Source organism: Urocampus carinirostris, chromosome 7 (genome assembly GCF_059441175.1).
Source record: "Urocampus carinirostris isolate Australia breed hairy pipefish chromosome 7, RoL_Ucar_1.0, whole genome shotgun sequence".
NCBI lineage: Eukaryota > Metazoa > Chordata > Actinopteri > Syngnathiformes > Syngnathidae > Urocampus > Urocampus carinirostris.
Window position 1 is genome coordinate 44,495,990 of NC_142355.1, and position 15,263 is coordinate 44,511,252.

At 39.1% G+C, this 15,263-nt stretch overlaps 1 protein-coding gene across 4 annotated transcripts in view; it reads left to right on the plus strand.

Annotated features, from left to right (window-relative positions):
- The window catches only part of mlycd (malonyl-CoA decarboxylase), a 44,023-nt gene extending 29,908 nt beyond the window's left edge, over positions 1-14,115 (plus strand). For 2 of the 4 annotated variants that reach the window (XM_088341081.1, XM_088341084.1), the window contains 2 exons: positions 2,045-7,570; positions 10,305-14,115. In XM_088341081.1, coding sequence (XP_088197207.1) covers positions 2,045-2,590 — 546 coding nt within the window. In that variant the 3' untranslated portion in view covers positions 2,591-7,570; positions 10,305-14,115. Of the gene's footprint in view, positions 1-2,044; positions 7,664-10,304 lie in introns of all 4 variants that reach the window. The other 2 variants (XM_088341083.1, XM_088341082.1) reach the window with 2 other exon arrangements.
- Positions 14,116-15,263: the final 1,148 nt, after the last annotated feature.

Genomic DNA, 15,263 nt, shown 5'->3' on the forward strand with positions numbered 1-15,263 from the left:
TAACGTGAAAATATTTTGAGCTAGGGATATTGGAACCAGGGGTCTACTGTTTTTATATGTATATGTATGAGTATGGATGTTATGAGGGGACTGTATGAGAGTGTCATTGTGCCGACTGTGTTGTATGGTGCAGAGACTTTGAGCCTGAATGCAGATTTGAGAAGGAAATTAAATGTTTTTGAGATGAATTGCTTGAGGAGTATGTTAGGAGTGACAAGATTAGATGGATTGACGTGGATGGATGGTGTTATGAGTGCACTGCAGGAAAGAGGTATCAATGTAGTGGAAGCTAGAGCACTTGTTGGTGATAGGATAGGGTGGAGAGGTTTTGTGAAAGGATAGTGGGATGTTTGGACGCGTTCTAAGGGATGGGCAGGGCACCTGTATAATGCGACAGGGGTAAACCAGTGAAAGCTGTCGGGCTCTAATGTTGAACAGAAGAGTGTGTTGTCACCCTGACCCGAGTGACATGGCCACTTTGTTGTGTCCAGTTTTGTCTGGAGGGACGAAAGCATGACAAACTTGGGTGCCGAGGTGCTTAACTTGTTTGGGCATTTTGTTTGACCATGTTCCAAAAAACTGTGTGTTTTATGCTACTTTTTCCCTTTTTAATTTTCTGTGTTTTTGTGTATGTATTTGTCTTGCTGTCAGTCACCCTTCAAGAGGGATATGACCAGGATAGATAGATAGATATGTATGTGAAATAGCAGATGGCTGATTAATGTTTCACTGATTTCAAGTATTGTATTTTCTGGACTATAAGACACACCTATAAAACCAAATTGGCCAGAAATTTGAAAGTGCTCCTGATATATACCACATAATATGATGGATACGATTGGAAATGCTTACAGTAATTATAGGTGCATTACTAAACAAACTTTTACCTTATACTTCTACAATTGAGCAGTGCTAATTGCTAACCATTGCTGGCCCAAATCACTTTACATCATATCCAATAGGATTCAAACCTGGGTTGTTGCGGTGAGGACACTAACACTTTATCACTAGACCACCAGTGGTACAGATGACATACAAAAAGACATTGGAGCTTATCTTATGAACACTCAATTTTTCCTCACAGTGCCAGAAACGTTAATTTGCAAAGTGCATTCTAATTGATGAAAGTCACTCCACTTCATCACCTGTGCGTCAATAACAATGCAAAAGACAGAAAGTTTTTCACTGAAATCCTATACTTATAAACTGAAAGGTTGGTTATTGATGCACAGGTACAGGAGTGGAGGGATTGTTAAACTTAACAATCAGGCTGCACTATAAAAATCTGTGTTTCTGGCACCATGGGTAAAAATAGTGTGAGAATGAGGTAAGTTCTAATACCTTTTTGTATGTCATTTGTATCACTGGTGGTTTAGTGTAAAGTGTAAACAGGTTTGATTCCCATTGCAAACAATATTTTGTGTTTGTCATCAGCAAAGTTTATTTATCGACTGATTACCGGTGATCAGTGCGCTATTATATGCCTATCTGAGGAGCCCAGTTGTTACACGTTTTACTGTATTCTCAATTTCATGCGCCTTAATAGTCCAGCCTTATGCATGAAAAATATATGACAAAAGATTATATTAGGCATGTTCAAATTCTTGCGCAGGGGCCAGTTACGGCCTGTGATCAAATTTTTACATTTTTCCCGAGACCCTGCGAGTTAAATGAAAATGCTACAAAAGCGAGCCACGACTTTGCGGCGCTGATCGTCAAGCATGCAAACCTTTCACAGAAGGTGAATTTATTACTAAATAGTGGGCTCTCACACATTTTCAGCTGACTAAATCTGGCCTGCTTTCTGAAGTTTGAACACTGCCTTATATTGCAGAAAATACAGCACTTTTTTTCAAATAACTAAAAATAATTCTGTCAATTAATTGTGAAACAAAATCAGATTATATTCAAACTGAGCAAGTGTCTCCCAGTAGAACAATATCATTTTATCTAACAAAAAAATAATGTTTTCAAATGATTTCCCCACTAACTGAACTTTTTCTAGTATATTTCACGCGTCTCTCATTTATCTTTCTTCTTACAGAGTGAATTTCCACACCTGGTGCAGTTTTCCAGCCTGTCCCCCATCCCAGGCTTCTCCTTGTGGCTGCAAGGCCTGCTCAGCCAGTATCGTAAAGAAGGCCTCAGTTTGGATTTCTTAACCGAGCAGGAGTGGCAGCAGGTGGAACACGCGACCGGCTCATCACCGGGCACTAATGCTAACGACGCCCTTCGCAAGTTAATCGCCTCGAGCGAATGGATGCTCTCGGAACATATTTCTTGTTTCTTGGAGCCTGTGCTGATGCGACTCTGCGCTTGGTATCTTTATGGGGAGAAGAGGCGAGGTTATGCGCTTAATCCTGTGGCAAACTTCCACCTTCAAAATGGCGCCACCATGTGGCGCCTTAACTGGCACGCTGACACTAGCCCGAAGGGTGTGGCGAATTCATGCGGTATTATGGTAAACTATCGATACTTCTTGAACGAAACGTCTAAAAACAGTGTGCTTTACTTGCAGAATAAGGTAATCATGGCTTCAGATCAAGTTCTTGAATTGGTTTCCCAAATTCAGAAGAACAGTAAACTCTAAGAGAAGTTTCAGTTCAAAATCAAGAATCCGAATCACCTTTATTATCATTGTATTTCTACAACAAGATTACGGTTGCACTCCAATTGGCAAAAGAAATATACAATATAAATATTAATAAATAGAAAAATAAATAAATCCTATATACACAATTTGTTCACTCTAGTATATAGAGTATTTACATCTGAAATAAGAACTATACACAACCGGGATATTGCATTTAAAACTGTAATAGTCAATGTGAAAACTGAAATATCTTCCATTGCACAAAGTTATTGAAATAAAGGCAGGTGTGAATAAGTAGACAGTACAATTTAAAACGTAAAGAACTTTTCTCAAATAAAATACTTCTGAAAACCATTTTTAGAATTAAGTCAAGAACATCTATAGTAAAAAAAACTACATAACCGGGACATTGCACTCAAAACCCAGGATACTGCACTTAGAACAAGGGCATTGCACTTTAAAATCACTACAGTCATATAAGAGATACATTATCCCCATTTGGTATATGCAAAGGAATTCCCAGGTGTAAAAGTAATAAGAAAATGTTAAAAATGTTTTAATGATGTACCGTAAATTACGGACTAAGGCACACCTGGTTATAAGTCGCACCAAGTACATGGATATATATATATATATATATATATATATATATATATTTTTTTTTAAACGTACATAAGCCGCACCTGACTATGAGCCCTATGTGCCCACATTGAAACGTGATATTTACAAAGATGGGCGGGACACAGAAATATTTTTAATAATATAACGACTTCAATGTCGCCTAATGTTGCAGGGTAAAAATACCATTTTCTTCACAAATTTACAAAAGTAAAAGTATAGGGATTTACAAATACTAGCAGTACAAAATTTTCCAAAACACACTCAAGTAAGTCCAAAACACACGATAATGCCGACAGATGAATAGGAATCCGCCTTAAACATTTCTGCTTTGTTGGACTTTGCTTCTTGTAATGCGTTCATTTTGCCACATTATATCTGTTTACACATAAACAGACTCTTAAAACTATTCCTAATATGGTAAGTCGCGCTCTCATTTCGAGGGTCTGTTAAGGTTTTTTTTATTCATGCACAAAGCTCAAAGTTACATTCAATTTGCGTCACTTACCGCTCGGGTGTTCGTAGTGGCCATTAGAAAAAAAATGCATAAATTACCCACATTATTGCATAAGCTGCAGGGTTGAAAAGCTTGGGGGGAAAGAAGCTGCTTATACTCCGAATTTTAATGTAATCATGATGGGAAATAAAAACTGTCTGAATATTGAATTATACATTAAGGAGGCTTGCCATTTTTTCTAGGGATGGGACAAAATATGTACAACATACTCACCAACAGTACCCAAGGTTTGTAAGGGTGATTTAAATCTTTGAAAATGCTTGAATTTGGTGTAAGCTGATTGGAAATGTTTGAAATTGTTGCCATTGCCATGTTTCTTGACAGTCTGACTTTATAAACCACGCAATTAATGAAGATTTTTTTTTTGAGGTGCGTAAAAATGACCCCCACATGCCTGCTCTGGGGGCTTGTCATGTAAAGCGTCACTCCCTCCTACTGGTTGCACCCAAGTGGACAGCTCGGCTCACTGAGAAGGGCTCCCTTATTTTTAATGATATATTATCTATAATAATAAAACATTCATTAATTCATTAATTATCTGCACCTCTTATCCTCAGTAGTGTCGTGGAGGTTCTGGAGCCCATCCCAGCTGTCTTCGGGCAGGGGAAACCCTAGTACTGGTTGCTAGCCAGTCGCTGGGCACACGGAGACCGACAGCTCACTCGCTCATTCACACCTAGGGACAATTTGGACCGGCCAATTATCTTGACATGCATGTTTTTAGAATGTGGTAGTAAACCGGAGTGCTTGGAGTAAAAATGCAAACTCCACACAGGAAGGTTCTATCTCATGACCTCAGAACTGTGCCGCTCACGCGCTAACCACTGCGCCGCCGCGCTGCCCCTAATAAAACATTATACACCAAATTATTTAGTAATTAGTAATTATAAATGTTTTGCAGGCGATCCCTGAAAAACACATATAAGTACCGTATTTTCCGCACTATAAGGCACACCTAAAAGCCTTTATTTTTTTCAAAAGCTGACCATGCGCCTCATTATACAGTGCGCCTTATTTATGGATGTATATTAACTCGCAAAGTCTTGCAACTAATGCAGCAGCCGCCGACTAGATTTTCCCCCGATTGCCAAGTAGTCCGCGGTGTATGCTGGGATTTATTTACCGGCATTTCATTGGCTAACCAATGTGTCAATCATCATTTGAATCGATCACTATTGGCTAAAGTTATTCGGAGGTAGAGGGGGCGGATCCTTTTTATCATTTAGAGGCTGGCATAGGCTAAAGCGGCAAAACAAAGCCTACAATTGGCCGAAAAAGATGAATGTGAATCACACGTTGGGTTGACGGCATTGAGAAAGCATTTTTTAATATTCTGTATTTGTAAATATTTTATTCTCCCTGATTTACTACACTGACGGATATAAGAGGACCATGGTTGCACATTATTATTGAACACAACGACTTCGGTGAGCTACTCCGGCTATATATTTTCCCTGTATTTTGTTTCAGACTGAACTCGATGTATCTGTGATAAGCGGTGCAGATAATGGATGGAATGGAGTGTCTATTTTTAAATTAAACTCAATTCCAAGTGTTTATTGTCATATGCACTTTACAATTTTTATTTAACAAACAGACACAGATATTCTGAAAAACAAAAAATATATACATAGATTACAATTAGAATAAAATAAGAAAAAAAAAGCAAAAGATGAGCTGTCTAAGGGCCCGGTCACACAGCCGTTTGCGTCTGTATTGCGGGTAAAATTTTGCGGGGTTTTTTTTGCCCGTGGTTGCCCGCGATGGAAAATGCGCAAAATTGGCCAACCCGCTCTTCATCAGTGGTATGCCCGCAAAACAGACGCCGGCAACTGTTCCGCTTCCTCATCGCGTCATTTCCGCGTCATTTTCTCGTGTGGACCACGGGTATAAAAGCTGCCGAGCCAGCGTTATGCCGAGAAATGCATCCTTGCCGAGATTTGCATCCCCTCGCTACTACAACCACTTTTACCTCGTTTTATCTCACTTTTAGGGAATTTAATGGCGAACATATAACCAAAACCCCTTCGTCTTGCATTTGTTGGGGATGTAATACAACAAACCATTCCATCTTTGTATTTGTTGTGAATGTAATCGAACTCTGCTATGGAGATTTTCATTTTCAGCTGAAATAGCCAGGGTCCAGGGGCCGCAGGCCCCGGCCAGGTCCAGGGCGGAGTCTGGTGGGGGGCTCAGGGGGGTAAAGCCCCCCTGAGGCCAACAGCATTTATCTTATTTGCTATGTGAAAATTGCACTAGAATGAATTAAATCCAACAAAACAGAAACCATGTATTTTTTCAGTTTTAAGATGTTTAAAACAATTGGGGGATTACAATGTTACAACCATCACCATTGTTGTTGTGTTTTGATGATGAAGATGGACCTTGTATTTAGCTACTAATCAACAATATATATGAAAATATATACATTAATAACCATTCATCATTAATTTGAAAATAGAATGCACAAACTGAACATGCTTAAAGAAAATACATGTCAACATCCAAAAATCATCCTCAGTACAGGATTACTAACAGATAAAGTCAAATATGTACATCATAATCAGGAGCAGGAGATTTCTTCATTAACACATGTATGATTCTTCATAAACACACAACCTCGCGTACCATAATTGATCAGATCGACACAGTATAGACACTTTGCTTTCCCTGGAACATCACACTTTGCGATGAACTGGCTCAAAGTTTCTGTAACTTCCTCGATCTATGCGCCGATTTTAACATTTACTGTGACAGTCTTCTCCAGCCATGACCACTTGAATTTATTCTTGATTCCTTTATCAATCTCGGAGACAAAAGCCTCGTCTTCTTTTCTTAGTATTTTCATATTCATATTTACTTTTTCAAACACTCATTTCACCGTTTGAAAAGACTGGAAGGAGCGCCATGTTTGAGAAAGCCAATGCTCTGAACAAAAGCTCCGCTGATTGGTTATCAGCGAACCTATCGACCAATGGTAGGAGTCGATCTATTTGTTAGCTAAACCACGTTGTGTGTTATAGATCTAATGCGCTGCGCTTTTTTTTGCCGATTTTTCTCGCGATCTCTGCTAACTTGGGGTGATGAAACAGTCACGTATCATACCTCATCGAATTTAGACGATTTACGGGAATGACCTTTGGGGTTCAAAAACAGCGGAAATCCGCGGATCCGCGGAAAATTCTGATCCCTGAAAATAAAATCAGAAACGTAATGCGAATACCAGAATATTAAATGAATGTGCATGTGTCTTTGTGACTTTCAATTACTTTTGGAGTACTTCAATACCAAATATGTTAAGAAGAGACAAAATAAACTAAAATAGAAATAAAATTACAAAATATTGTTGTTCAACAAAAATGTGCTCACATTTTAACCACATAGTATAGTGTACTGAGCAAAAGTAAAACGTTATATTTTACATTGCATTTTTTTTTATTTTACATTAAATGAACAGCACATCAATAACCTATACCTGCCAAGTACTACGGTTCTGCCGCAATAAGTACGGTTTTCTTGAACCCACTACAGTATCACGGTTGTGTCACAAAAATACGGTTTTCCGATTTAAAAAAAAATCCTAAATAATCGACGGGCGAGAACATTTTTAAGATTAATGAAAATGAAATGAACCCGCGTCGATCGGTACCAGAAAAGCTTGGCGTGACATCATCACTACGCGACACCCATAGATAGGAGTCCACCAATCCATTCTAATCATTTTTATCGTGCTATCATTGAATCCGTTTTAACTAGGTCAATCACAGTCTGGTGTGGTCGCGTTAATCAGAAAGAATTGTCAAAGATGGAATCATTAGTGAGGACGGCAGAGGAAATAATAGGTAATGGCCTCCCGTCCCTGCAATCTATCTACATTGATCGAACTAGAAAACGGACACTAAAATTATAGACAATCCCAGTCACCCTGCTCGCAGGTAATATTATCTAACGTCAGGTCGCCGTCTTCGCTCCATTGTGAGCAAGACTACAGTAGTCTTAAAGAGAGTTTTTACCCTTCCGCTATTCGTATGTTCAACGGGAATTGAATTAAGTTATTATGTATAGTATTATGCCAACGGTGTTCCTCTGACCTATTCTACTCTAGTCTTGTTTTTTTTACTCTATACTATTGTTTTTTATTTATTCTTTTTAAACTTATTGTATCAAATATTGAAAAGAAAACTATGAGGGTTTTCTATGACTTTGTTATATTAAATACATGAGATTTTAAAGAACTTTCTTTTGATTATTTCCATCAGTACAGTTAAGGTAAGTTGACAATAAACATGAGGTTGTGATTGCGAGAAAAAAATGTAAAATTTGTTACTTCTTAGCTGCATTTTAAGACTTGAATCCCCTGAGCCAGCTCAACCTGTGTCGACAAGAAGTGCATTATTAGAAGTGCAAAATTAAGAAAAAAATATATCACATGTCTGTTGAAGTGGGAGTTGGTAGGAATTTAACTAATCAAAAGGATAAATGGTTTCCACCTCCCTCTTTCCTTTTGTATGGGAATAAAGTTTCCTAGTTTATTTGTATTGTATGTTCTTTTTTTATTTTTAGTCAGGTTGAGGCAAACATCACAGAATGAAGAGAAAACAAGGATGACAGGTTGAAGCCAAAGCCTTATAAAATACACGTCCTCAAAATAACTTTTTAAAATAACGTTTTTCAATCACATAAACAAATGATCATATCTTACATCAGTGTAACATCCATTCATTAACTGCACCGCTTATCTTCAGTAGGGTCGCAAGGGTGCTGGAGCTTATCCCAGCTATTTTTGGTCAGGGGACACCCTGAACTGCTTGCCAGCCAGTCGCAGGGCACAAAGGGAGAGACAATTCGCTCGCTCATTCACACTTAAGGACAATTTGGACCAGCCAATTAACTTAACATGCATGTTTTTGAATGTGGGAGGAAACCGGAGTGCCTGGAGGAAACTCACGCAAGCACAGGGAGAACATGCTAACTTTGCACAGGAGGTTCGATCTCATGACTTTAGAACTGTGCTGCACATGCGCTAACCACTGTTCCCCGTGCTGGCAGTCAGTATAACAATCATTTGTTAATCCAATCAAAAATGATTACATTTTTGAACCACGATATATAGGCCTGCAGTATTTTACAGTTTGAGTTTTTTTCTTTTAGCATCCTTCTCACTAACAACATAATGAGTAAAACCTGAGATATTTGTTAATTATGTATTTACATCAATTAGATGTCATTATCACAAATAGTAAAAAAAAAAGACTGTAGATCTTATAAATATTTTTTCTCTTTTTTCTTCATTAATTCAGCAACTCTTTAAACAAGCGCTTGTTTTGATTTTTCCATAGGACTTTTTCATTTTTTCAAAGCACTACAGTGGGACCTCGGTTATCACGGTTAATGGGGACCAAAACCACCCGAAAAAAGGGAAAATCTGCGAAGTAGCGGCGCACCTTTAAAAAAAAAAAAAAAGTCAAGTCAAGTCAAATTTATTTATATAGCCCTTAATCACAAAAATGTCTCAAAGGACTGCACAGGATTACAGTTACAAAATTACACAATTACCTGATCTTAAACCAGCATGCGGGCAAGGAAAAACTCAAAAACCTCAGTGTGAGGAGAAAAGAGAAACCTTGAGAAAGGACCTCACATGTGGTAATCCCCCTTCCAGGATTGACCAGGGTGAATTACAATTAGCATTACTGTACACATAATAGTAAACATTAGGTAAGATGTTGAAAATGTCCGGAAAGTGCATGACATCAACGACGCCCCCAGCCTGCAAACCAGTCCAGAAAGTCTATGACGAAAACAACCTTTGCAGCACACCCCCCTGTATACAGTACAATTCAGTACACCATATGGAATACAGTTAGAGAGAGAAATTCTTGTTGAACAATCGAACAATTAAACAAAATTTACCTCTTACAATAAGTTCTTTTAAGCGTAGTTGATAAAAAGACCTGTGCAGTACGATGAGGTAATAACGATGAATGACTGCACAGGGGCAGGAAGAGCTTTACTGCTCCTCGGACGACGGCGCAGACGATGCAAGAGAGGCTGCAGGAGGCGGTGTAATGGATATTGTCGGGCTAGCTAGCGTAGCTATTTCCTGCTTTCAATTTGTCCAATAAAAATCACTTTTTCGGTAAGTGTTAGCATCTTTTGCCTTTTCTTCGGTTCACCAGCTGCACCAAGGGATGAAGAGCGTTTAGGAGCCATCACGAGGACTTCACAAAACTTTAAAAGACAAAGGCTAAGTAATGGCGAGAAGCGTACTATATTGTGCTGTACAGTATACGTACGAGATATGCGTGGCATACTGTAGTGAATGGGCCAATGGGGAGTCGAGTATTCAGCGATTGCTGGCCAATGAGCTTGCGATTATGGCCATGACGCTTAGCGTATACGTGCATTTCTTTGTGTTTTAAAATATTGTAAAATGATGCAATTACGAATTCTAACTGAATATTTTGTAAAATAATGTAATTTCTAATTTTAATGTAATATTTTTCATTATTATTAATTTTTAATTTTTTTCTATTGATATTTTTTTTTCCATTTTAATTTTTTTCACTATTACAGGCTGTGAAGCTCTGAAGCTGCGAACGTCGAAGCGCGAAGTAGCGAGGTCCCACTGTATTCTTAAAGGATCATGTTCGCTAAAGGAAATTTTAAGGAAGAGTGTGAAAAGAGAAGAAGAGTTGTATAAAGTAAGTCAAAAATCTGTGGTCCAATGGTAAAATGAGCTCCAAGAATTTGCCGCGCTGTCACCACATTTACATCGCCATCACTTAAAGTTAACGGTTGTTTCATGTGTACACTAGGTTGAAATATTAAAAAAAAAATGCATAAGTGGACTCTATTAAAATTGTGGTATGTTTAAAAGTACCAAAAGAGAGGTTTCATGTGACATCATTTTTAAGGCGCATGCAGAGTCTTCTTTGTGGTAAGTGTTGGGCACTTAATTTAAAAAAAAGTCATGGTGAAATTAAGCGTTTCAACAGAGTCTTCAAGGACTGTCTACAAACAGCCAAAATCGAAGGTAAACCACTGAACGCCTTCTTCACTGAGTTTTTACACACTTACAGAGCCACACCACATGCCGTGACTTCAGTATTCCCCGCTGAACTGTTGCATGGTAGACCACTGAATACAAAGCTTCACATCACAGGTCTTCACTCCATGCGCCCCACTGCTGACAAAGGCAACATGCTACAAAACATACAAAACAAACAACAGAAGTCAAAACAATACACTGACAAACGTCGTGGTGCAAAATCACCCAGCTTCCAGATTGGCTCTGCGGTTTGCATCCGCAAACCTGGAATCATTGCCAAAGGACACTCAAAGTTCACCAAGCCACTGACAGTGGTAGCCCACTTATCTGCTGTCTGATGGAAAGGTGTGGAATGCTTTCCACCTTGCCCATTCTTCCGCCTGTGCTGCTGCTTCAGCGCCACAGCCTGCTGATGCTTGCCTCCTGCCAAGCAACCAAGGTGCTGAGCCACCTGAACCTGAAACTGTGCCCTCACAACATCCCTCTCCGAGTGCACCGAGAATACGACATGCTCCTGCATGGCTTCAAGATTACGTGACTTAAAAAAAAAAAAGATGAAATGAAATGATCTGCATTTATATAGCGCTTTTCAAGTCAATGACTTCCCAAAGCGCTTTACATTGTGCTTCACATTTCCCAATAGCGGCCGTGATCTGTGCAGCCATGTAAGGCGCTAACCTGCTTATTGGGGGTAATTGGGGGTTCAATGTCTTACCCAAGGACACTTCGACATGTAACACGGACAAGCCGGGATTCGAACTGGGATCCCTTAATCCTAAAATGATCGCTCTACCTCCTGAGCTACTTCTGCCCACAATACAGAAAAGATACAGAAAAGATGTGGTGATGTTAAAAAAAAAAGACATGATGAATGTTTATTGTTTTAAAAATTGTCATGTTTGTTCATTGTTTTAAAAATTGTCATGTTTGTTTATGATGTGATCCTCATACAGTCTGCTTACGTTTACAAGGTTTACACACTTTTTGCTTACCGATATTGACAGTATAGTTCCTTACAATATTGCTTACGTTTGAAAAATATTTACCTCTAATCTGGTAATGAATATTGAAATGTATGTTTTCTATAAGCTCATACTTACCGAAGAGTTATTGCTTATTTCAGATTAATGCTACTGTTTGTGTCCTATTCTAACAAAAGGGGAATATGTGGTGTCGTGTATTACACTCCCCTTCCTGCGGTGTCGCTGTATACTAATGTGCAGCCTTGAACTTGTGCTGAAGAAGTTAAGTAAACACTCTATGAATGTACCGTCCGTGCTTGTCTTGAATCTACTACAATCCTACTACATACACAACACCTTCCTGTGGGGAGTTTACGTGTGCTCCCCATGCTTGTGTGGGATCCTTCCGGGCACTCAGGTTTCCTCCCACATTCCAAAAACATGCTAGGCAGTTTTATTAGTGACTCCAAATTATCCCTTGTTATGGATGGGTGTAACAATTTGACAATTTGATTGTTTTTTTGAATTCTCACACGATCTGTGTTTTTGTTGTATTACTGTTAAAATTCCGGTACCTCGTTCAATTGTTAAGTCATGGGCGTCTGCGACTGTTTTTTCTGTTTGGCACTTTATGGGCTTCAGCGCTTGCCGTAGCTTCAGCTATATAGCATCGCGCTGAAGGTAAGATGTGCCCATTATCAGTTGGATAAAAAAATGCATATTTTGCTAGATATAGGAGCTGCTTTCACAAATTATTTTTGTATATAAAGATATATAAGTTGTGCTAAATGATGTATATAAAAAAGCACTAAATTAAAAGTAAAGTAATGCAGCTTGAAATGATGATGCAACATGTTTAGATGCAAACACGCCACGAGGTGCGGCCTGTTGAGTGATGTCCCGTTTTTGTATTTTTAATGTTTTAGATGATTGCAGTCGTGAACAGATGCCCTGACTTTTGTATTGTTTTGTTTGCTGAATGCAGGTACGTGGGAAAGCTGTTCATTGTTATTACCGTATTTTCCGCACTATAAGGCGCACCTAAAAGTCCTAATTTTTTTCTAAAGCTGACCATGCGCCTTATAATACAGTGCGCCTTATATATGGCTCAACATTAAATCGCAAGGTCTCGCAACTTACACAGCAGCCGCCGACTCGATTTCCCCCCGAACGTGGAGTAGTCTGCAGTGTATGCTGGGATTTATATACCGGCGTTTCATTGGCTAACCAATGTGTCAATCATCATTTGAATCGATCGCTATTGGCTAAAGTTATTCGGAGCCTCGGATAGGCTAGAGGGCCGAAACAAACCCTGCAATTGGCCGAAAAAGATGTGTCAATCATCCGTTAAATCGATCACTATTGACTGAAATTATTCGGAGCCTCGGATTGGCTAGAGCGCCAAAACAAACCCTGCAATTGGCCGAAAAAGATGTGTCAATCATCCGTTAAATCGATCACTATTGGCTGAAGTTATTCGGAGCCTCGGATTGGCTAGAGCGACAAAACAAACCCTGCAATTGGCCGAAAAAGATGTGTCAATCATCCGTTGAATCGATCGCTATTGGCTGAAGTTATTCGGAGCCTCGGATTAGCTAGATGGCCAAAACAAACCCTGCAATTGGCCGAGTTTAGCAATGGCTTAGCAAGCTTGCTAAAGTACACCGTAAAGAAACATGTTTCATTAGTCTGGATTTACTTCACTCACGGTTGTAAGAAGACCATGATTGCGTATCATTATTGAACGCGAGAACTTAGGTGAGCTATGCGGCTTTATATTTTCCCGGTATCTTGTTTTAGAACGATCTTGATGTTGCTGTGATGAGTTGAGTGAATTAAACTCAATTCCAAGTGTTTGTCATATGCACAGTAAAGTTGCGAGCGAAAAAGAAAATAGAAACTAAGAAATGTTTGGCATTTCTTGAATCCCAACACGTTAACCTTCTGAATGATATTTGAAATGATGCATTTGAGTGACATCGTACGGACACCGCATCCGCACGTGTCTACGACACGTATTTGCTTCTTTGCAAGCTTTGGGAATGTTTGGGGGTAATCAGTTTGACTGAATCATCTGACTGTTTTGTCGACGTTCCCATTGCAGCGCCTTATAATCCGGTGCGCCTTATCTATGGAAGATATAGGACCAAAAACTATTTTTTGGGGTTGCGCCCTATAACCCGGTGCGCCCTATAGTGCGGAAAATACGGTATTAAAGTTTCACTATTAATGTGCTCGCGTGTTGTCTGCTTGCCGAAGCTTCAGTTAAATAGCATCACGCTGAAGATGATTGCAATCGTGAACAGATGCCCTGACTTTTGTATTGTTTTGTTTACTGAATGCAGGCAATAAACAGAGTGACTGTGAACCCTTGTGTCGCGCATGATTGAAGGTTGTTATATGAGCACATGAGTTGTCTGTCTCTATGTGCCCTGCGACTGGCTGGTAACCAGTTCAGGGTGTCCCCGGCCCACTGCCAGAAGATGCCTGTGACGGGCTCCAGCACCCCGCAACCCTACTGAGGATAAGCGGTGAAGATACTGGATAGACGGATGAAGTCATAAGTTATAGTTACTCACTACTTCTTCAAAAAAAGTAACTGAATTACCCTATTATACAAGTAGTTACCAGGGAAGAAACTTTTTTTTAAAAAAATAACTTGTCCTGGAAGGGGATTACCTTATATGCGACCCCTTCTTAAAGTTTCCTAATGTCTTCATGCTTAGGTTTTGAGTTTTTCCTTGCCCTCATATGGGTTTTTAATTGGAAGATGGTTTAATATACTCTTTCGTTTGTCCAGCCCTTTGAGAATTTTTGTGATTAAGGGCTATACAAATAAACATGACTCGACTTCACCTTTCTTGTCCTCTTAATCAGGTCTTATCCTGTTTAATCATTTATGAAGAAAGGGGAATACTCCTAATTCCTAACCCTAAGTCTTTGTTTAACTTTGGACGATTAATATAAGTCACACTCTCGAAGAAAAAGATAGCTTAATAAAAAGTAAAAACATGAATAAAAAAGGGATACAGTATTCCAACATTACGTGTTCAGTTTGTTCAGATCTTCAATCAATTTAAAAAAGGGTTTTAGAAAAGTTGCTCAAATAACCAGTTACTGTACAGTTCACTACAATATGTCACTTATCAAATTATCATTGATACAATGGTAGACATTCATAAGATGCTCTTTTTTCCGGCAGTGCGTCCATTAACTATACCCCTAAACAGTTATTCTACCATGTCACCAGAGAGCGCTCACGATTAGCAAATACAATGAAGCCAGCTCCCAAGTTAGCATGTCTTAATATGAGGGGTTAACTAGTGTAACTTTAGGACCCCACACATCTTCCTGTGAGGGCCACATAACTTTTCCTTTCTCTGATGAGGGGTTGGGGTCATTTTGTAACAAAAGGTGTGGCGATTGCAGGAGTGGCTAAGTGTGAAAATGTATTTTCCAGTTAGCCACAATCTTATAACCCTTCTGAGATATTCACCGAACCAAAGTCAGAAAATTAATCAA